Below are 25,070 nucleotides of genomic sequence, written 5' to 3'. Positions count from 1 at the left end.
TATGTAGGCCTAGCAGTTACAGTACAAGAGTACACGCAGGCTAACAAGAAGTCGGCTATTATTATTCCTCGTTGATTTGGTCCATTCCTTTCAAACTTTCGCTTCTTATCTATATATTAAAAGTCTTATTTTTAATTTGTAGTAAAAATAAATGTGATACGAATTGAATTGCATTATTGCAACCCCGTCTCGAACCGAATATGCTAACGGTACCACAGAGGGTTGAAATTTGGTGTATAGCTTTATTACATCAATACCTTGACTAAGTTCGATAATGAGCATTTTCTGTTCAGGTTCATCAGAGCGATAAGCAATTTGATTGATCGATACTTTGGAACACAATAACTCTCATTCTAATTGTGCTAGAATGTTCATACTTGGCGTAGGTGTTTATTAGGTGTAAGCAGAGATAAGCAATCTGATTGGTTGATGCTTTGGGGCACGATTACTTTGGTTTTAATTAAATGATAGTGATGAAACTCTGAGTATAGATTCATTATATCATTAACTTGACTAAGTTCGTTGATGAGAATTTTCTGCTTAGGCTAAGGAGCAATAAGCAATTTGATTGGTCAAGACTTTGGAACATAACAACTCTGCTTTTAAAGTTACAATTTCATATTTTTAAGTTATATTTTTAAAATGTATTAAAATAAAGCCCTAAAATAGATGGTATCTATAAACAGTCCTACCTTGTTAAAGAATAATCCTATTAATCCTATAATTCACTATTGCCAGTTGAGAAATTGGCAAAAATATCATTTTCAACTTCAAATTCAAACGTTTGAAGATAGCTATTCCATGGTGGGGAATGGGAAAACAAGGGAGGTAATTGTGTTATTATTTCCGGTGTGAAGATTTTTAAGTGTGAGAAAGATAACCTATGATCGTATAATAGTGAGTTCACAACCTATTGAGCAAAAGACCTAGAAATAATTATGTTTTGACTTTCTTAGAAAATATGAAATTGTAACTTTAATTGAGGTAGAATGTTTAAACTTGATGTAGATGTTCATTAGGTGAATGTCTTGACTGAGTTCAATGATTAAAGGACCTAAATCGCTAATATTTTGGACCTAGAAATTGGCACAAATGGGTCTCAACACATATAATAATGTAATATGAATTTATATAAACTGTTTTACATTCAATCGTGTCCGTTTTTCTGTGAATTGTCATCAGTTATGTTCGGCGAAATACGCCAGAAGTCTCAACCGCAAGTCAGTTTCTAGCCTCTGGTTATTCCAGTCAACACCATTATTATTTATTGCGCATGCTCTCCAAATAAGAACATGATATCACCGTTTGACATGACTTGTGAAATATGTCTAGCCTCATTGTTTGAGCACCTTATTACAAATGGCGCTGAAACACATTATGGTACACGATTCGTGTACCAATGGTAAAATGTTTATTTTGTCTTAAATATTGAATATCAGAAGCCCATCATTTCCAGGTAAGATCACAACACCAATGCTGATTTAAATTGCAAAAAAAAATCGTGTTTTCAATGTCGAAGATTTTGGATGATATTGAGTTACGGACTTAGCTACTTTAACATTTCGAACTAAAGCTAAGCAGAGCTAACCAGTTTCATTGGTCGATGCTTTGGGACAAGATAACTTTGATTCTATCTGATAGAGAGTGATGAAACTTTTTGATTGTTCATAATCAGTTTGATTGCTTGATACTTTTGAAAAAGTATCATGTATCATCTATTTTGGGATTTCAGTGGGGGACATCAGCCTCACTGTTGGCTTGTTTTTTATTTGAACGGGATAGTTGTTTCCATAAATTTTACTTGTTTTTAATGTCATTATGTAAAGATAAAAGAAATTCATGATTGGTTTTAAATCTAGGGTCACCAATTGTGACTGGTCATATTTTTTGCCGAAATTTATTTTCGCTTGATTGCACCAAGACACACGAGTTTAACAACTTCCCAAGCTTTTCGCATGAAACCCAAATCGAAGGCCTTTAAAATCTTGGGGCTCTGGGTTTCAAAATCAGTTGCACATGTAAAGACTCAACGAGCCAAGTGATGCCACATCCGAACAAAGACCAACGCAACGACGCTATCAGTCGCTTACATACAAGCAGGTGAATCCCAGACAGATGTAGCCAGGCTGCTGAATGTTTCCAAGAGTACCATCTCTCGCTTTTGGGATAGGTACCGACAGTGAAGTTCAACACCTGACCGCTCGAGCTCAGGCTAAACAAGAGTGACCTAGCCTGCCCTGGATCATCACATCCAGTTACGTCATTTACGGAAATGGTTCACAATAGAGACCTCTACTGCAACAACAATTCCTGGACGATGTAGGATCTCAGACCAGACAGTCCATAAATGCCTACATGAAACCGGATTATGGGCCAGATGTCCCGTTAGAGCTACTGTTTTGAAATATGCCAACATTGTCAAATCCGACCTCAATTGGTTCAGGCACACATGGTATGGCTCCAACAACGCTGGAGGATAGTTTGGTTCAGCGACGAGTCGCAGCACTTGTTGAAACGAGACGATGGTAGAGCGAGGGTATACCGAAGACGAAATGTCACTAAGCGTTTCTTTATTTGAAGAGTATAGTTTAGCACCATAAACAACCAAGAGTAAACTTACAAAAATACTTCTGTTCCAAATATCATTCTATCAGACTTTCTAACTTAAGTTATGCCCATTTAAAGTTTACATATTCCATAATAATAACAATTCTGCTGTATTTGCTGTAGAAGCCAGCACGCTCATAATCATGTGTTTTTTCTATGCCCACATGGGAATGTTTACGTATATTGCCGTCACCCCTTTCTTGTGAACGCTCTAACGGCAAAAGTTATGATCCGATTGTTTTAAAATTGATGTATGTTGTTGACATTAGTGAGGTAAAGAAAGCTATTTAATTTCAATAATTTCCGTTTATTAAGTCTAGAGTTATGGCCCTTGTTTCACTTTATTGAACCTTGTGAACGCTATTACGCCACAAGTTATCATCAGATCTTTATGAAATTTATATGCATTCTTTGAATTAGTGAAATGAAGACGCCTATTGAATTTCAGCAATTTCCATTTATTACTTCTAGAGTTATGGCCCATGTTTCACTTTGTTGCACCTAATGAACGCTCTAACATCTAAAGGTATCTGCCGATCTGTATGAAATTTATATGTGTCATTTGAATTAGTAAAAAGAAGAATCCTATTGAATTTCAGTCATTTCCGTTTATTACTTCTAGAGTTATGGCCCTTGTTTCACTTTGTTGCACCTTGTGAACGCTCTAACATCAAAAGTAATCTGCCGATCTGTATGAAATTTATATGCGTCATTTAAATTAGTAAAAAGAAGAATCCTATTGAATTTCAGCAATTTCCGTTTATTATGTCTAGAGTTATGGCCCTTGTTTTACTTTGTGGGCGGTTGAATGGCTGAATGGTTAGCACGTGCGCGCTGTATCATAAAGTCTGTCATTGAGTCAACTGCCGTGGTTTCGAATTCCCGGTTGTACGCGACAAGGAGTAGGGTCGCCTGTCCAACCTCGTGGGTTTTCTCCGGGTCCTCATGTTTCCTCCCACTACTAAAGACCCCTACGTGCAAGCAAATTATGGAAATAAAATTGAACCATACGTTAGTCCCGAAATGACCTGGTTTGTGTCGAGTGGACGTTAAACCCCATTTCTCTCTCTCTCTCTCTGTTTCACTTTGATCTGTATGAAATTAATATTGAATTTCAGCAATTTACAATAATTACTAATAGAGTTAAGTTATGGCCCTTGTTTCACTTTTTTCAACTTTGATAATGCTCGATTGATGAAAGTTATCATCCGATATGTATGAAATTTATATGCATCATTTAAATTTGTGAAACGGAGGTCTATTGATTTTCATCATTTTTTGTCCCTTGTTTTACTTTGTGAACCTTGTGAACGCTCTAATGCCAAAAGTCATCATCTGATCTGTATGAAATTTATATGCATTATTTAAATTAGTGAAACGAAAAAGTCTGTCAAATTTTTAAATTTTATGTAAATTACTTCCAGAGTTAAGGCCGTTTTTATATGCCCACATTGAAATGTGGACGTATATTGCCGTCGCCCCTGTCCGTCCGTCTGTCCGTCTGTCCATCGTTCACAATTTCTTGTGAACGCTCTAATAACAAAAGTTATCATCCAATTGGTATACGCCCACATTTTCATGTGGACGTATATTGTCGTCGCCCCCGTCTGTCCGTCCGCCCGCCCACAATTGTTTGTGAACAGTCTACAGGTCACAATTTTTATCCGATTTCAATGAAACTTGAAATATAGGTTTATTACTCTAAGATCTTGGTTCATTTCGATATTGGCATGTATCGGACTGTAACTTCATGGATTATGGCCCCTGATTGTACGAAAAATCACTTTTTTTGCTTGTGAACACTGTAGAGGCCACAATTTTTATCCGATTTGGTTCAAACTTTAAATGTATGCTTATAACCCAAAGATCTCGGTTCCTTTCGATATTCGCGCATATCGGAACATAACTTCCTGAATTATGGCCCCTGATTGTACGAAAAATTGCGTGTTTAGCTTGTGGACCCTATAGAGGTCATAATTTTTATCCGATTTAAAAAACCATATTATTATATCACCGTTACACCCTAAGGACGACTGAGTTCGAATTTCGTGATAATCGGCCCAAAACTGACAGACAAAATGGCCGCCCTTAGTTCTCAAATAGCGTAAAAATATGGTATATCAAGGTTGTGGACACTATAGAGGTCTCAATTTTTATCCGATTTTGTTGAAACTTGAAATGTAAGTTTATAACCCAAAGATCTCGATTCCTTTCAATATTCGCGCATATCGGACCGTAACTTCCTGAATTATGGCCCCTGATTGTACGAAAAATTGCGTGTTTAGCTTGTGGACCCTATAGAGGTCATAATTTTTATCCAATTTAAAAAATCGTATTATTATATCACCGTTACACCTTAAGGATGGCTGAGTTCGAATATCGTGAAAATCGGCCCAAAACTGACAGACAAAATGGCCGCCCTTTGTTCTCAAATAGCGTAAAAATATGGTATATCAAGGTTGTGGACCCTATAGAGGTCACAATTTTTATCCGATTTTGTTGAAACTTGAAATGTAAGTTTATAACCCAAAGATCTCGGTTCCTTTCGATATTCGTGCATATGGGAATGTAACTTCCTGAATTATGGCCCTTGATTGTACGAAAAATCATGTTTTTAGCTTGTCGACCCTATAGAGGTCATAATTTTTATCCAATTTAAAAAACTGTATTATTATATCACCGTTACACCCTAAGGATGGCTGAGTTCGAATTTCGTGAAAATCGGCCCAAAACTGACAGACAAAATGGCTGCCCCTCGTTCTCATATAGCGTAAAATATGGTATATCAAGGTTATGGACCCTATAGAGGTCACAATTTTTATCCGATTTTGTTGAAACAAAGATCTTGGTTCCTTTCGATATTTGCGCATATCGAATTCTAATTTTCTGAATTATTGTCCTTGATTGTAGGAAAAATCACTTCCTTTTTAGCTTGTTTTCTATCCATCTCTTGAAAATGTGGGCGTATCCTGCCTGGCAGCCGCTGGTTTTAAAATTGATATATGTTGTTTACATTAGTGAGATGAAGAATCCTATTTAGTTTCAATAATTTCCGTTTATTACGTCTAGAGTTATGGCCCTTGTTTCACTTTGTTGAACCTTGTGAAAGCTCTAATGCCAAAAGTTAACATACGATCTTTGTGAAATTTATATGCAATATTTAAGTTAGTGAAACAAAGAAGCCTATTGAATTTCAACAATTTCTGTTTATTACGTCTAGAGTAATGGCCCTTGTTTCACTTTATTGAACATTGTGAACGCTCTAATGACAACAGTTATCATCCGATCTTTCTGAAATTTATATGCATTATTTAAATTAGTGTAATGAAGAAACCTATTGAATTTCAGCAATTTCTGTTTACTACATCTAGAGTTATGGCCATTGTTTCATTTTACTGCACCTTGTGAACGCTCTAACGTCAAAAGTTATCATCCGATCTTTCTGAAATTTATATGCATTATATAGATTACTGAAGCGAGGAAGCCTATTGAATTTCAGCAATTTCCGTTTTTTACGTCTAGAGTTATGGCCCTTGTTTCACTTTAATGATCCTTGTGAACGCTCTAACGTCAAAAGTTATCATCCGATCTTTCTGAAATTTATATGCATTATTTAAATTACTGAAACTAAGACGCCCCGTTTATTACGTCTAGAGTTCTGGCCCTTTTTTCACTTTATTGGTCCTTGTGAACACTCTAACGTCAAAAGTTATCATTCGATCTTTCTGAATATTATATGCATTATTTAAATTAGTGAGACGAAGAAGCCTATTGAATTTCAGCAATTTCTGTTTATTACATCTAGAGTTATGGCCCTTGTTTCACTTTATTGAACCTTGTGAACGCTCCAACGCCAAAAGTTATCACCCAATCTTTGTGAAATTTATTTTCATTATTTAGATTAGTGAAACGAAGAATCCTATTGAATTTCAGCAATTTCCGTTTATTCTGTCTAGACTTATGGCCAAAAGTTATCACCCAATCTTTTTGAAATTCATATGCATGATTTAAATTAGTGAAACGAAAAAGCCTATGGAATTTCCGCAATTTACAATAATTACTTCAAGAGTTATTGCCCTTGTTTCACTTTGTTAAACCTTGTTAATGCTCATTTGATGAAAGTTATCATCCGATATGTATGAAATTTATATGCATCATTTAAATTTGTGAAACAGGTCTATTGAATTTCAGCAATTTCCATCAATAATTTCTAGAGTTATGGCGATTGTGAACATTTGAATAACAAAAGTGATCATGTGATCTGTATGAAATTTATATGCATTATTTAAATTAGTAAAACGAAAAAGCCTGTCAAATTTCAACAATTTCTGTAGATTACTTCCACAGTTGAGACCCTTGTTTCAGTTTGTAGAACCTTGTAAACCCTGAAACGACAAAATTTATAATCTGATCTGTATGGAACTGTCTTGTAAAGGCCCCCAATTACCTACAAAGGAATAAATATGCGACAAGTTTCGTTGAAATATTGTCGTACCTGTCCATCCGATTTAGCAGCTAAAGCTAATATCCGATTGATTTTGAATTTATACACAGTGTTTAAGGTCATGAGACGAAGAAGCCTATTGATTTTCAGCAATTTCCGATAATTACTGCCAGAGTTATGGCCCTTGATCACTTCAAAAAATCTTGTCGACGCTCTAGAGGTCAAAGTAAATATCCGATTGACTGTAAAATTATACACAGTGTTTAAGATCATGGGACGAACAAGCCTATTGATTTTCAGCGATTTCCGATAATAACTGCCAGAGTTATGACCCTTGATCACCTCAAAAAATCTTATGGATGCTCTAGAGGCCAAAGTTAATATCCGATTGTCGTTAAATTTATCCACAGTGTTTAAGGTTATGAGACGAAGACGCTTATTGATTTTTCAGTGATTTCCGATAATTACTGCCAGAGTTATGGTCCTTGATCACTTCAAAATATCTTGTGGACGCTCTAGAGGCCAATGTTAATATCGGATTGACGTTAAATTCATACACAGTGTTTAAGGTCATAAAAAGAAGAAGCCTATTGATTTTCTGTGATTTCCGATAATTACTGCCAGAGTTATGGCCCTTGATCACTTCAAAATATCTAGATAGAGGCTTATGTTATCATCCGATTAACTTCAGATTGATACATAGAGTTTAAGGTCTTGAGGCGAACAAGTATATTGATTTTCAATAAATTTTGATAACTTGAACAGCTAAATCCATGATATTAAATGTTTCTTATACTAAATGTTGAGACGAACAAGTATATTGATTTTCAACGAATCTTATGACTTGAACAGCTAAATCCGTGATATTAAAAGTTCCATATACTAAACGTTAGCATGGGGCAGAACTTTATAAAAACCAAACAAATTCTAATGATTTTCTGATAATTACTTAATGAGTTGTTACTCTTAATCAGTTTTTATACGCCCACATGGAAATGTGGTCGTATATTGCCGTCGTCCACAATTTCTTGTGAACACTCTACAGACTACATTTATTATCTGATTGTTTTGAAATTAATATATGTTGTTTGCATTAGTGAGATGAAGAATCCTATTTAATTTCAATAACTTCTGTTAATTTCTTCTGGAGTTATGGCTAGGGATCTTAATCAGCTGTTTTTTGTCGGCTTAAGCCGATTGATCTTTAATCTAGCCGCTAGCCGATTGGTAAAACAATGAACCGGCCACTAAGGTATCACAAATCAATCTACTTTCGGCTGATCTATAAAGAATTAATTATCAGGCTGATTGGTAAAACAATGAACCGGCCACTATGGTATCATAAATCAATCTACTTTCGGCCGATTACAAAGAGTTAATTATTACTTGTCGATTAAGAAACCCATCAAAGAGTCAATCATTACAATGAATAGCTTCGGCTTATTTCATAAATAAACAACTTAATTGATGTAATCATGCAAAGTACTTGAACACCTCGCAGAATGACACCAGGAAACGTAAACGATATTTAACTGAAGATAGTGATGATGGCGTTGACCTTGAACTTCAAGCATGCACGTTGTCAATGGAAGTTCCAAAAGCCGGAAATCCTCCCATGTCCAGTATAGGTCAACCAAATTATCGGCAATAAAAGACCGTATTAATCTGACGATAATACCTGCGCAGCAAAGAAAGACGATGACAGAACAAAGAGTTTAATTCCCAAATCTATAGAAATTGTTTCAAACCGTATTTCATAGCAAAAAGAAACATTGCCATCAAAAATTTTGAACAATAATTGAACGATTTGACAGAACAGCAGGGACATAAAAAGACAAAAAAATTATATCGTGATTTTAATTGTTGTGGTGAATTTATTTCTTTAATATCCAGTGAAATTGACGAAGAGATCCTCTCAGATATCCGAACTAGTCCTGCTGCATTAAATCCCGACAATTGTATACGGGTAATGCTAAAAATAAACTAATCGGAATCACGACAATTGGCCACGTGACCTTTCGCCTGTACAGCATATTTCCGAGTTCCGACTATACATGGAAACCGATTTGTGCTACTTTGTTATTTATATACTTATATACTTTGTTATTTTTATATATATTAACATGTGCTTACGAATAAAATAATTTAAAAAAACATTTGTATGTACTTGTAGTTTTTACTAATTTATAACTTCCGTTTAGTTAGATGAAACCAAAAGTAGGAATATGCAATGCAAGTTGCTGAAATAATAATATGACTATAAATGTCAATATTATAGCGATGTATGAATACAAGTATGCAATTACAAATGTCTTGTTTATACGGAGTTTCAGCTTTTATTATCCCAAATACATTATGCAATTAGTGAATTATGCAATTACTGTCGTGAATAGAGTAGGCATAAACTAACATGTTTTTTTGTTGAAAAGACGATTATCCGTTAGGCCAAACCGTGGCCGGTTCATTTCAAAATGAATTAAGAACCGTGGTTATGGCCCTTGTTTCACTTCGTTGCACTTTGTGAACGCTCTAACGACTAAAGTTATCAATCGATCTGTATGAAATTTATATGCATCATTTAAATTAGTGAAACGAAGAAGCCTATTGAATTTCAGCAATTTCCGTTAATTACATCTAGAGTTATGGCCCTTGTTTCACTTTGTTGAATCTTGTGAACGCTATAATGACAACAGTTATCATCCGATCTGTTTGAAATTGATATGGTTATTTAAATTAGTGAAACGAAGAATCCTATTGAAATTCAGCAATTTCCGTTAATTACGTCGTGAGTTATGGCCCTTGTTTTACTTTGTTGAACCTTGTGAAAGTTCAAACGACAAAAGTTATCATCCGATCTGTATGAAATTTATATGTATTATTTGAATTAGTAAAACGAAAAAACCTGTTGAATTTCAACAATTTCTGTAGATTACTTTCAGAGTTACGGCCCTTGTTTTAGTTTTTAGAACCTTGTGAACCCTCAAATGACGTAAATTATAATGTCATCTGTTTGAAATTGTTTATTAAATGCCCCTAATTACCTATAAAAGAATAAATATGCGACAACCCTTGTCGATCTCGCGGGACGATTTACCTGCTGTGGGCGTATGTTTTGTTGCCTGGCAACCTATCTTTAGTGTATTATAAAAGTTTCATTACTGAAAAAGGTAAAAAAAAAAAAAAATTATGTGACAATTCTTGTTGACTGCTCGGACGATTTAGCTGCTATGGGCAGATGTTTAGTTGCCCGGCAACCTATTTTTAGATATTACCAATATAGGCATAGGTTAACAGGCTAATTTTCCTTTGGGGGTCAGGAGGCGCCTGAAAAATGAACCTACATAACTTCACAATCTGTGAAATTCGCTAAGACCTAAATTGTTTACATTGACTGATCTCATAGTGTATTATTCATCACACCTAATTAATAATTATCGTTTATATGCACACCATTCTAGTGAAACATGTAATACCACAACAATCTGAATCCAGATCAGTCTATGTGCAAAATAGTAATCTGTCTGTGACGAGGGATTTTTGTTGAGGGGTCATACATGTACATTATCGGACCAGATAAGGAACATGTTTTCTAGGCCAAATAGGTAGGATTTTGTAATAATATATAGCAAAACAACCTAAAGAAACAGCATTTATGATTCTTGCGATTAGCAAAAGTATTGTTTATACTATCTCTGTCATTTTCAATCCCTGGCATTAGCATGACCCCTCCCATTGGTCAGTAAAAGTCTCGGATTTCGGGCACTTCCTATTGCGTGATCGAATAATTTTCATAGTTTTCTTTTTATATCAACTAAAGGTTTATTTTTTTAATCATTTGGCCACTGTTCCTGAAATATGGCCTATTCAATTTTCACGACTTTTCCAAAATGGGCCGCCGATATTCAAATGAACTGATACGCTAATTGCCATTGGAGGCCGCCATATTGGATTTGACGTAGGTCAAAGGTCAATCGAAGTAAACTGGCGATAACACCATTGACCATGGCCGCCCTGCTTACTTTATTAAGTTTTCGTATAATCTATACATGGTTACAGGCCCTATACATTATTGACCTTTTTATACTTTACTTTTATACATTTTTACTTATGACAGAGAATACGGATTTGACCGTAGATAACTTTTTAGCGTGGAAAAGTGATAGATTACACTTGGTGAGGTCAAGGGTGTAGGCCTATCGAAAAAAGCAGGGACTGAATTCGGCGCGTTGTGTTATTCGGTTTAGAAATTACCCGTGGTGAGGTTCAGTAAAACAATCGCCGTAAATAATATATATATAGTGAGAGTTCGATCTTAAAGAAACCCGATATACCCATAGGCGTACAAGTGCGGGGGATTTTTCTGGTAAATGGGAAAAGTGAACCAAAAAAAACCCCCGAAATGAAGTATTTTTTTTATAATAAAACTTGTACTGATCACGAGAGATTAAATTATTCTGTCTGGGGCAGCTCTCGATCCATAGCTGCTTCGTTCGAAATTTTATGTGTATCGGTTATAAAAGCTATATTTTTCATCATTTTTATACGCCCACATTGAAATGTGGTCGTATATTGTCGTCACCTCCGGCCGGCCGGCGGTCCGGCTTCCACAATTGCTTGTGGACGCTCTAAAGGCTAAAGTTAATATCCGATTGACTTTAAATTTATACACAGTGTTTAAGGTCATGAGACGAAGAAGCCTATTGATTTTCAGCGATTTCCGATAATTACTGCCAGAGTTATGGCCCTTGATCACTTCAAAAAATCTTGTGGACGCTCTAGAGGTCAAAGTTAATATCCGTTTGACTTCAAATTTATACACAGTGTTTAAGGTCATGAGACAAAGAAGCCTATTGATTTTCACCAATTTCCGATAATTACTGCCAGAGTTATGGGCCTTGATCACTTTGAAAAATCTTGTGGACACTATTGACTTCAAATTTATACACAGTGTTTAAGGTCATGAGATGAAGAAGCCTATTGATTTTCATTGATTTCCAATAAATACTGCCAGAGTTATGGCCCTTGAAAAATCTTGTGGACACCAGGGCTCGACACTGCCGGCGGCCTCAGCGACCATGGCCTTCGAATTTTAGAATTTGGCCGCAGATTCATGGCCGATTTTTAACTATCCACGGCCATGTATGGTCGCCGATTAGTGCTGGGTATCGAGAGTTATTTTTACTATCGATAATCGGTATCGAAACAATCTTATTTTCACGATCGTAATGAAGAATGGATTACGTGTTTTAAAGTCAAACCATACAATGTTTTTGTTCGTCTAATTAATAATAAACTGTCTCATATTACGTATAAATTGTTTAAATAATGTAGCCTTGGTTCTGAATGACGAAATACCATTGATGGGCCTATGTATGTGCAGGAACCAAAATAAAATGAGCAAGAGTCGATTCAAAACATTGCGTACGTGAGCGCGACAAATACCAACATGGTTGACAAATCGTTATCGATTCGTGTGCAAAAACTAAAGAAAATGTAATAGCCTAAAGAGCTTGTTATCACGAATTTGTAAGTTGTTTATTATTATTAAAAAAATACAGCCTTGATTCCGAAAGAAGAAATACAAACATTTTTGTCATCCATCATTGCTATATGAGCAGACGAATTCTGAAAGGGGAAAAACTCTGAATTATTTACACATCCGGGTATCTCCAATTTAGCAAGGCCTAGAAATGCGGCTTTTCTTGACTTTGCCTTTTTAAAGTAGCTAAGTCTTTAACTCAGTATCATCAAAAATCTTCGGCATTGAAAACACAAATTATTTGTCAATTCAAATCAACATTGGTCTTGTGATCTTACAGGGAAAAGGTGGGCTTCTGATATCCAATATTCAAGACAAAATAAACATTTTATCATTTGTACACGAATTGTGTACCATAATGCGTTTCAGCGCCATTTGGAACAGGGGACTCAAAGAACAGGGTTAGACATATTCCACAAGTCATGTCAAATGGTGACGCTATATTCTTATCTGGAGAGCATGCGCAATAAATACCATCGGTGTAGACTGGAAAAAACAGACGCTAAAGATTGCCATTCACATGAGACTTCTGGCGAATTTCGCCAAACATAACTGATTAGAAATTACAGTAAAAACAGAAACTATTAAATATAAATCAGTTTATACATTCATATTACATTATTATATGCGTTGCGACCCATTTTTGTCCTTTTCTAGGTCCCAAATATTAGCGATTTAGCTCCTTTAACATTGAATTTTAATTGTTTTAATGAACTGGAAATACACAGGTGACAATTCTATGGATTGGAAATCCTAATTATCACGAAACGTCGCTCAGTAATAAACAGTATTTGTATTCCATAGAAGTGACCCGTACATTGCTTTGAAAGCAAAGTCTTATCTAGTAGACGTCATTTTTGCTCCGATTGAACTTTGACCTCCGAGATTCAAGATGGCGGAACTGACATCGGCAATTGGTCTATTGTTCAAAATTGATGAAAAGGATGTTATTGGAAAGGTAACGGAACAAGGATTCCCAATCTGCTATTATTTTTGACACTCAAATGTTTTACCAAGTGGTGACGTTTTGATCTTTACTTTGACCTTGAATCCGACCTTGTGGCTGACGTGTTCTTGCGACGACTTTTCATTCAAAACATAGCCCTATATGTTTTCTACTCACTATAGCTAGAACATACAATATTATTCATTTGTCTGTTAAAATTCAGTGTTTTTGCACTTCAAGATTTGCGAGCTACTGTGGCTCAGTGAGTAAGATGTTCGCCCGCTAACCCGAAGATCCAGGGTTCGATCCCGGCATTAGCTGAGTAAGATGTTGGCTCGGTCACCTTGAGGTTCTGTTTTGGATCGCTACATTGGCCGGGAAAGTTCATTGGGATTTTCTGGTTTAGTTTCTCCTTGTTAGTGGTGCAGGACCTAGGGCCAGGCAAGGGACAACGTATAGTCGTTCAGATAAGATGAAGAACCGCGGTCCTGTGTATACATTGACGTGCACTTAAGAAGCCTTGACAGTTCGAATTTGAAAAAAGAGTAGGCCGTATTGCATATGCTCATCTTCATTAGCCCAGTCAGTGCAGAACAGTAGGACGCTAAACCCCATTTCATTTCCTTGCATTTACTGCCGAGACATTCTTCTTGTAAGTCAGTTAAATAAACGATGATATGAAATTTATAATAAGAAATAATAATTTAGTTTCAATCCCGAATAACGAAACATTATTCAAGCTCGAAAAACAAAATGGATTGATTTATGTCATAGAATTTGGCAGTTGGAATTCGATATATGTGTGGGCCCTAACAAAATTTCCCTCATAGCTCACTGTATGACATATGCCCGTCTTTGTTAGCCCAATTGGAGCAGAACAGTAGGACGTTAAACCTCATTACATTTTATTCTATTGATTCTATTTTTGACTATGATCTGAGGATATGTATTAGCCTGCTGCTAACTTTCTAAAAGATGGCTAACCATTTTGTCTGAAGACATTCTTTATAGGGCACTTCTGTAATCTGAAAATTCTGGTTGATCTGTCTAATCAAGGTGAAAGATACTTTACCATGATCATAGGCATCCCAAAGTTAGGCTGCCTATCTACAGTTACATGTAGATCCACCTGAGAACAGGCCCTATCCTAACTAACAGACATTTTAATTCCTACTTCGGCGATTTTAGTCGAAAACACTGAGTATGCGTTCAGAAATATTTAAAGTGTTTATTTCTTTTCTATTTTCATATTGAATGAAATTTAATATGTTTATTTAGCCGTTGTGTGTATGAAAGATGTCAAACGGATTAGAGCTAAAGCACAAAATAGTCCACTAATTATTCAACATGGCAGCGCCCATGAAAGATACGTTCACAGAAGCGGCTTTGTTTGCGAAGACAAATTTAGGAGTATCTAACCTTGTTTTGAAAGATAAACAGATTGAAACTCTAAAGACAGTTTACAATGATAAAGACTGTATTGCAATATCACCCATTGGCACATATTGTACATCGCTTTTACTGGCGTAGCAGAAATTGACATTTTGCTAACTTGATATATTTGTTTACATAAACCACATGCTTCAGGAATAAATAGCAGTATATATACGTCATTGACAGTGCAAGTCGATAAGTCCCGCCCCAAAATGATCACGTGAGTGTTTTAAATGGACGTCATTTAGCGCAGTGATGTATTCTTGAGGTATGAAGTAGATGCATCGCTGTGTGCAGTATGGATCATAGGCCCACAATTGCCTTTCTTATACATGTAATAAATCGATAAAGTTGTGTTTTTATTAATGTTATATACCCGCACCGCTACTTCTAAATGGCATATATACGGAGATATGTTAGATGATAATAGAGAAACTAAATGAAAGTAACTTCTAGAGGAGTATTTGGTTTCAGATTTTTTTGTTTACCTTCTAGTTTTTCCAAAGTAAAGTAATATTTTATATATATTTTTACTTTAAGACATGTTAGCCATGTTGGATGGGATCCTAATAAAGGTTTTGATGTAAGTATACTACTTTTTGTTTACGTTATATATTCCTTGCACCAACACTACAAACTAACATGCTTCATATTAACAGTTTTTAAAGCGACATTTACATATGTCATACCTTTAAAATATGTTAAAATAAAGCCTTAAAATACATGGCATCTATACACAGCCCTACCTTTTTAAAGAACAATCTTATTAAACCTGTAATTCACAAGTGTCAGTGGAGAAATTTGACAAAAAAATCATTTCCTTGTTAAACCTTTTGATTTTGAAAGCCATTTTAGCCATTTTAAAAACAAGGGAGGTAAATTTCCTCAGTCAACCGGGCATAATTATCCGTTCGATGTAGAGTTAGTTTTCCAGTGAAAAATGATACAAATTCCAAGTACCGTGGGCGAGTAGAGATATTTCCAATTTTTATGTGAATGCTTTTTAAGTGCTAGAATGATTCCTATGATTGTATAATAGTGATTTGGCAACCTATGAAGCAAGAGATATAGAAATAATTATGTTTCACTTTCTTAGAAAATATGAAGTTATTACTTTTTATACGCCCATATGGAAATGTGGTCGTATATTGTAGTCCTGCGGCTAAGTCGAAATATATGGCAGAATATTTCAGTTTGTGGAGAAATTATGAAACTTGGCACACTTATAGGGGACCCCTGTAGGATCATTTTTCGATTAGGACCCAACTCTGAAACGCCCCCTGGTGGCCGCCAATTTGAATTTCAAGATGGCCGCCATATTTGACATACTTTTGCCTATAACTCCGAAACTAAGGCAAATAGAAATGTAATTTCAGTGTCTACCCCCACATTTTTGGGGTCAAGGAATCCAGTAAATTCATTAGTTTGAACTTTTGATGTCGGCCATATTGGATTCCAAGATGGCCGCCATATTTGACATACTTTTGCCTATAACTTTGAAACTAAGGCAGATAGAAATGTAATTTCAGTGTCTACCCCCACATTTTCAGGTTTAAGGAATCCAGTAAATTCATTAGTTTGAACTATCGATGTCGGCCATATTGGATTCCAAGATGGCCGCCATATTTGACATACTTTTGCCTATAACTTTGAAACTAAGGCAGATAGAAATGTAATTTCAGTGTCTACCCCCACATTTTCGGGGTCAAGGAATCCAGTAAATTCATTAGTTTGAACTTCCGATGTTGACTACGTCGGCTCACGTCAATCCGATTGACTTGACTGTTGACAGTTATGACGTCATAAGGCTAATGAACTGACTATCCTCCAGTTTGTGAGGTCGGTACGAGTGTCCAATTTTGACCTGTACATTGCATCGCAAGCCGAGTTGATACCCTGGTTCTTCGCATTGGACCATCCAAATTATGCTCGCCGGTTACTGGTACATGTGCGGGATATGTTATCCTTGCAAGACAGATGTCCAGATGTCTTTCGTGAGTTCAAACGCGGAGCATTCACTGCCAAGAAGACAGTTCGGCCTTTCTCTGCCATTTCATTGGACCAGGCACATGAACAGATTAATGCACTGGTTAAGGGTGACGGTGGAGCTGTTGGACTAACTGAAAACCCCGGAGCACTTCGGAGATGGATGGTGGCAGGACCCGAAATAGCGAGAAAAGTTGAGGAGTTCGAGGACGGCTTCGACGAAGATGGGACTACCTCTAACGTCACGTGTCTGGATTGCCATCATGAGCAGACAAAAAGTGTCCAGGAGAAATTCGTTCATGATGTACGATCACTGGTGACCACGATCGAAGAGATGGGAAACCCGTTCATGGAGGAGAGCATAGACCTACTGAATCTGAATTCCAAAGTCGTCATGCCAGAGAAGGTCGTAAAAGACCTGAAGAACATCTATTCGCTGGGGAAGGAAAAATACTACCAATTCATGGAAGAGCGTTTCAACTCCAATTCGAAGTCAATTGGAGACACCATTCCACGCAACAAACTGGTCATGTTTAGCAAGCCTGGAACGGAGAAGACCAAGGCAGCAGGGAGGCTGTCTGAACTGAAAAATGACAGGGCTCTGTTTTCGAGATTGTACATTGCAAGTCAAACTAGAGAAGGCGATGTTGATGAATTCTTCCGGCACGAGAACCAGTCAACTCCACCGTCACTGGCAACTGGTGGTCCAATGCGCCAAGGTGACAAGCATAACCTTTTGGACTGCCTGAAAGAAAACTTAACACACAGTCATAATAATTCCTTGGATGTTGATTGTAAAGTTTTCGATGGACCTGCTGTAGTTCACTTTCTGGGTCCAGGAACCTGCTGTACCTTTGAGGATTATGCCAAGGTATTCCTACAATATGTGGTGAAGGAACTGGGCACTGTCCGTCGAATCGATATTGTATGGGATATTTAAAGGTCTGACAGTTTGAAAACCGTAACAAGAGAGAAGAGAGGCTGTGGCACTCGGCGTCGGGTTTCATCGTCCACAAGAATCCCCGGCAACTGGCCAGCCTTTCTTCGGAACACCGAAAACAAAGAGGAGTTTTGGTTTCTTGCACTGAAATGTGCGCACTTAAATGAAGGTACCAAAGTGACCTACAGCACGGTGGATGATCAAGTTGTGTGCTCATCTAGAGGAACCATAAGTTCAGCGCTTGCTGAGGATCTTCGTCCATATTAAGGACATGGCTCAGCAAGCACACACGAAAGTGATGATTCGCACTGTCGATACTGACGTGGTGGTCATGGCAGTTGCCTACAGACACATTGAGATACACCAGATAGTCAGCCGCATCGGGTCAGAGAAGTCGCAGGCACTGTCATTTTTCCATGCGTTTACAGGCTGCGACACAGTGTCATTCTTCTCAAACCGTGGAAAGAAGTCCGCTTGGCAGGCATGGGAGGCATATCCGGATGCTACAGAGGCCTTCCAAGCACTGTGTTCCAGGCCTCATGACATATCGAAGGTGACGATGGAGACCCTGGAGCGGTTTGTGGTCCTGATGTATGATCACACCAGCGAACTTCAAGGTATGGATGCTGCAAGGCGCCATCTCTTCTCAAAGAAGTGCAGGGAGATATACCTCTGACATCAGCAGCCCTACTGCAACATACGAAGAGAGCTGCATTCCAAGCAAGCCACATCTGGGATCAGTGCTTAGTGCCCAAGCCATTTGTTCCCTCACCAGGTGATTGGGATTGGGAGAAGTGCTATGGACAATGGGCAATTGTATGGACCACGCTTCCTGAGACCGCCAAGGCTTGCTACAAGTTACTTAGCTGCAAGTGCAAGAAGACGTGCAAGGGAAACTGCAAGGGCAAACCTGCAGTGTACTTTACTGTGTGCTTGCGATGGACAGTGTTATGGAAAATGATAGTCATTCGTATTGCTTTTATGGTTATTGTGTCTAAGGTTAGAAACTAGTATTTTACTTCTAACTTCTATTAATTGTTTACTTCTATACCAATCTCGTTTCAGATCTGGCAACCAAAAATCCAAGATGGCAGATGATCATTTGCCATAGAAACAAATAACCAAAAATAATTTTCTCTGGTAAAACGAGATTGCTTCTATACGCCATTGATGATGACGTCATTAGCCTTATGACGTCATAACTATTTCAAGTCAATTGGATTGACGTGAGCCGACGTAGTCAACATCGGAAGTTCAAACTAATGAATTTACTGGATTCCTTGACGCCAAAAATGTGGGGGTAGACACTGAAATTACATTTCTATCTGCCTTAGTTTCAAAGTTATAGGCAAAAGTGTGTCAAATATGGCGGAATCCAATATGGTCGACATCGAAAGTTCAAACTAATGAATTTACTGGATTCCTTGACCCCGAAAATGTGGGGGTAGACACTGAAATTACATTTCTATCTGCCTTAGTTTCAAAGTTAGAGGCAAAAGTATGTCAAATATGGCGGTCATCTTGGAATCCAATATGGCCGACATCGAAAGTTCAAACTAATGAAAATGTGGGGGTAGACACTGAAATCACATTTCTATAATTAGGTCAATTTTTTTAGCCAAACTCGTTGTAAATCATATTTCTAATGAAAAGAAGTGCGCGCTATTAATACTGGTATTAAAATTTAGGTCAGCGATGACTCATTGGGTAGAGTGTCCAACTGACAGCTGCTTACCACTTGGCGATTATGTCACATGTGCCGTGTTTTCGGACCCTCCACCCCATCAGACGGACAGTTTTCCCCGATGCCAGACAAGCTTTACCCCTCTTACCCCCGTGAAGCCGCTGTCGGTAATACCTGACGGGCTTGTCCTCTCTCAACAAATTTTAAGCTGTTTGTAGCCTGTGTAAATGTGATGAATCAATTTATTATTCTTAAGAAAGTAGGCCTACACGACACTGTGGAATTAATTTTTGCATGCATCGTGTTTAACGTCCCACCACAGCTCCGAGTATTAAGATAATTTGAGAAGGGTTGGAAATGTTTGATAGCAATGATATAGGCCTATATATAATCGAATATAAATATAGATAATTGCCAAATATCAAAATCAATCAATTAATTTTTGCATGCATCGTGTTTAACCTCCCACCACAGCTCCGAGTATTAAGATAATTTGAGAAGGGTTGGAAATGTTTGATAGCAATGATATAGGCCTATATATAATCGAATATAAATATAGATAATTGCTGTACTCCATATTTCTAATATTACTTTATTGAAAATGATATTCCATAACCCTTGACATTGTAATTAATGACTAATGTAATTTGTTAGTTATGTTTCATAAAAATGTTTTGCCCTTCACCAGTTTAGGCTTCAGTTTTGTTTTAAAACTTGAAAGTTTGCCCACCACTGGTTTGCGTGATACCATGTATTGTGAACAAGTACTTTATATATTTCTTAACAACAACCAACGTGAACACTCACAGCCTAGAAAAAATTTAAATACTAAGACTAAGAAAATAATAATAATAAAATAACTAATAATAACATACAAACATACCTTCGATTCGAACACATCTCGATACGTGATTGCAATGTTTTTTTCTTCTCCATCCAAAGTCTGCCACTGTTTTGAATATTCCACACAATGCCTCCAGGTGTTGCCGTTAAAAACCAGTAACTTGCAGGGCTGTGTTGCATTCTGATGAATAAGGCACTTCATTTTTCTGGTCAGAATGCCAGAAAAATGTGTTCTTGTTGACTATAATACGCCATGATTGAAGGATCGGGGCTAAACGTTTTCTTTATTTTGATTGGCCAAAATGGCACTCGGCAACAAACTTCGCGTGTATTCCTACGCGTGTAATGTTTATTTTTTAGGTGATTAGGTTAAAAAGAATTCCATTTTTAAAAAATAATTATTAAATACTGGCACATGCCGAATGTGTGGAGATCTAGGTTTTTAAGTTAGTACAAAGAGACGTGTAATTTAAAAAATTAAAATCTCCCACAGAGGTTGTTGCAACGAACTTGAACGATCAATTTCTTCGGTCTTTCGCCTACAATAATTTCTGTTTATAACGTCTAGAGTTATGGCCCTTGTTTCACTTTGTTGAACCTTGTGAACGCTCTAATGCCAAAAGTTAACATCCGATCTTTGTGAAATTCATATGCAATATTTAAATTAGGGAAACGAAGACGCCTATTGAATTTCAGCAATTTCCGTTTATTACTTCTAGAGTTATGGCCCTTGTTTCACTTTGTTTAACCTTGTGAATGCTCTAACCCCAAAAGATATCATCCTATCTTTCTGAAATTTATATGCATTATTTAAATTAGTGAAACGAAGAAGCCTATTGAATTTCATCAATTTCTGTGTATTATGTATAGTGTTATGGCCCTTATTTTACTTTATTGAACATTGTGAACGCCCTAACGCCAAAAGTTATCATCCGATATTTATGAAATTTATATGCATTATTTAAATAAGTGAAACGAAGAAGCTTATTGAATTTCAGCAATTTCTGTTTATTACGTCTAGAGTTATGGCCCTTGTTTCACTTTATTGAACTTTGTGAATGCTCTAACATCAAAAGTTATATGCTGATCTGTATGAAATTTACGTGAGTCATTTAAATTAGTAAAGAGAAGAATCCTATTGAATTTCAGCAATTTCCGTTTATTACTTCTAGAGTTATTGCCCTTGTTTGACTTTGTTCAACCTTGTTAATGCTCGATTGATGAAAGTTATCATCCGATATGTATGAAATTTATATGCATCATTTAAATTTGTGAAACGAAAAAGCCTTTCAAATTTCAACAATTTCTGTAGATTACTTCCAGAGTTGAGACCCTTGTTTCAATTTGTAGAACCTTGTGAACCCTCAAACAACAAAAATTATAATCTGATCTGTATGGAACTGTATTGTAAAGGCCCCCAATTACCTACAAAGGAAGAAATATGCGACAACCCTTGTCGACCGCTCGGACGATTTAGTCGCTGTGGGCGTATGTTTCGTTGCCTGGCAATCTATCTTAGTAATTATGAATAACAATTCTATTATTTAAGATGAACAACTTGGAACCAGAGATGCAGAATTTATTCCAATCAGTTGGTATATCATCTGACGATCCTGTAGATAAGGAAACAGTTGATTTTATATACGATTTTGTTGAAAAACATGGTGGTATGGATGCTGTTAAGAAAGAGATAGCTGGACGACCTGCCCCACCTCCACCACCTTCAGGTAAGCTATAGCACATGGTTTTTTTTTTATATCAATTGATTTCTATGTCAACAAAATTGAATATTATTATTTTTAACAATACCTGACAGTGGCTGACACTGTTAATGTTACAGTTGGAGTGTATGTTGTCTGGCAGGAATGAAAAGAGATGTTTAGTGGAAAGAGTTGGTATAATAAAAGTTGGTATAATTAAAGACGAAACATTTATTCATGTCTACGGTTAATGTTTCTGTTTTGATAAAAGGGTCTTTAAGCTGTTCAGTTTTATTTTGTATAATTACTATAATCTATTTAGTTATATTTAATCAGTTATTTTTAAAATATTTTATAGGTCCTAGAGGTGGAGCCCCCCCTCCTCCAGTGAGGTCTACCAATTCCTCCGCCCCACCTCCACCATATAGAGGGGCGCAACCACCTTTACCTCCTTCACGCTTTGCAGGAGGTCGTCCAGCTCCCCCACAATGTACTCCATCACGGACTGCTGTAAAACCCCCTAATGCAGCACCCCCTCCCCCACCTCCAGTTTCATCATCTAGACCCCCACCTCCACCAGGTGCTGGGATTCCCCCTCCTACTCCTCCTCCTCCTCCACCTGCTGTAGGAGCTGCACCCCCTGCTCCTCCACCGCCACCACCATCTACACCATTTGCTCCCTCCGGAGCCGTGACAGATGGACGATCTAATTTATTGGATGCTATCCGTGCTGGTAAAACATTACACTCTGTAGAGACAAGTTCGGGGGAAAGTATTGGTGATGAAAGAGATCAGTTGTTAAAACAAATTCAATCTGGATCCAAACTTAAAAAGGTAAATATTGTATAGGTGTTTATTTTTAAACACATTGTATGTTAATTTAAGTAGTAAATTCTGAAATGTTCACAACACTGAAAATCACTGAGGTGAGAGTCCGAAGTCTAATTGCATCAAGAAACTGAATCTTAATTACAGGGAGTAATTAAATCAAATGTAACATCATTTATAGGATTCATTTCTTGACTAGATGATGCATAAGGATATATTCTGTAAGTTTTCACATATTCAGTTTATGAAATCTATTTTAATATCAACAGGTTGATCATCAAGTGCAGGCCAAAACCCAATCAGTTAATGAACAAGATGGTTTAGTTGGAGCTTTAGCTAGAGCATTAGCTAATAGACAGAGAGCTGTTAGAGGTTCAGGTTTGTTGTCCTACTTATGCACTTGTTACTTATACTCCAGTCTGTTACACAGTACCATATTGTATTACTGGGCCAGGAGATTCTTAATAAACAATGGTGTAGTTCCTATTCAATTACTAAAATGCCATTGAAACAATTTATACAGTGTTACAGATCAAGTTTGCATTGGGTGGGATTCTGTTCATTTTTGTCTGAATTATGGCTCTTAAAGTAGCTATCATCCAAAATCTTCGACATTGAAAACATGATTTATTTGTTGGTTTAAATCAACATTGATGTTGTGATCTTACCGGGAAAAGATGGCCTTCTGATATCCAATATTTAAGACAAAATAAACATTTTACAATTGGTACACGAATCGTGTACCATAATACGTTTCAGCGCTAGGCACACTCCACAAGTCATGTCAAACGGTGACGCTATATTCTTATCTGGAGAGCAAGCCCAATAAATAATATCGGCGTAGACTGGAATAACCAGACGCTAGAGATTGAAATTCGATAGAGAATACTGGTGTATTTCGCCGAACCTAACTGATTAAAAATTACAGTAAAAACAGAAACGATTGAATGTAAATCAATTTATATACATTCATATTACATTATTGTATGCACTGCGACCCATTTTTGTCAATTTCTAGGTCCCAAGTATTAGCAACTTAGCTCCTTTAAAGTCAGTCAAAGTTCTGTTTTCAGTAATTATGTAAGGTTAAACTTTGAGATATTTAATTGAAGGTTGATACACTGCTGTATATCGCAGGGTTACAGATCAACTTCATGTTTCATGGATTCTGTTAATATCTTTTACGAAAATATTGCCCAGTATTGACTTAAAATCAATGAAAATTCTGCTGTCTGGAATTATTTTTGGTTACTGGTATTTAAATGAAATTTAGTACACTGTTTTACATATAGACCAGTAAATCTATGGAACAGACCCACTATGACCTAGAATAAATTTGCAGAAAGCTGGATTCAACTGTTTTTGTTTCTAGGGTATCAAAATACGAAACGTCTTCCAAAATCAGATTTTGAGTCAAGGCGAAAATCGATATTTGCTTTTTTGTATTCAGTTTTGTTTGTTTTGTGAAGGGTGGAACATGTGCCCTAAATGTATTCAATTACCTCGATTCCATTGAACACTGAAACGTTTCTATTGATTTAGAGCATTTAGTTTATTCTGTCAACCTTACCTGAATGAATAACATTGCTTTAGATTCTTAATTACATGTAAGACTGTCTTTTTAAAAAGTAAAAATACTAGCCATGGCAGTGGCGCTTGTCACTATCGGAAGTAAATATATTGCCATACTAATTCATCATTCTTTTTCTTACAGTCATCCTGTTAAGACATATAATATCCAGTGCATCAAGCAGATCTTTTGAATTCTGAGTTTGTTTTTTGATTTTGGCAACGGAATTAATGAAGAGGACTTGTGTCCACTCAGCTGCAGGTTCGGCTAGTCAGCTTCCTCAGTCGAACGACATTTTGTTATATGACGAATCCATTGGCTCGAGAAGGACTTGGTTGCCTTCTTCTCGGGCTGAGCATTTTGCCGCGCCTATCGTTGATTTTTCACAGCAGGTTTCGGGCCCCACTTCACCTCGCTCTTCTGCCGGTAAGGACAGCGAGTTCTTGAATTCCGATCCCAATTACTCCTATGTCACTTCGGTGATTGGGGAAATTTATAGGAGGATTCCGGATCATTGTACTCCTCCTCCCATGACTAGTTCAGTCCAAT

At 36.9% G+C, this 25,070-nt stretch overlaps 1 protein-coding gene across 1 annotated transcript in view; it reads left to right on the top strand.

The window, feature by feature from the left end:
• LOC126828371 (actin nucleation-promoting factor WASL) overlaps positions 1 to 25,070 on the top strand; it is a 129,374-nt gene that overhangs the window by 63,561 nt on the left and 40,743 nt on the right. The window contains exons 7-10 of the mRNA XM_050558146.2: positions 15,511 to 15,553; positions 21,973 to 22,150; positions 22,482 to 22,957; positions 23,221 to 23,329. Of these exons, the coding sequence (XP_050414103.2) occupies positions 15,511 to 15,553; positions 21,973 to 22,150; positions 22,482 to 22,957; positions 23,221 to 23,329 (806 nt within the window). The remainder of the gene's footprint in view (positions 1 to 15,510; positions 15,554 to 21,972; positions 22,151 to 22,481; positions 22,958 to 23,220; positions 23,330 to 25,070) is intronic.

The sequence above is a fragment of the Patella vulgata genome, chromosome 7 (assembly GCF_932274485.2).
Source record: "Patella vulgata chromosome 7, xgPatVulg1.2, whole genome shotgun sequence".
Classification (NCBI taxonomy): Eukaryota; Metazoa; Mollusca; class Gastropoda; family Patellidae; genus Patella; species Patella vulgata.
Note: the sequence above shows the minus strand (reverse complement) of the source record. Positions and strands in the feature narration are given on the sequence as shown.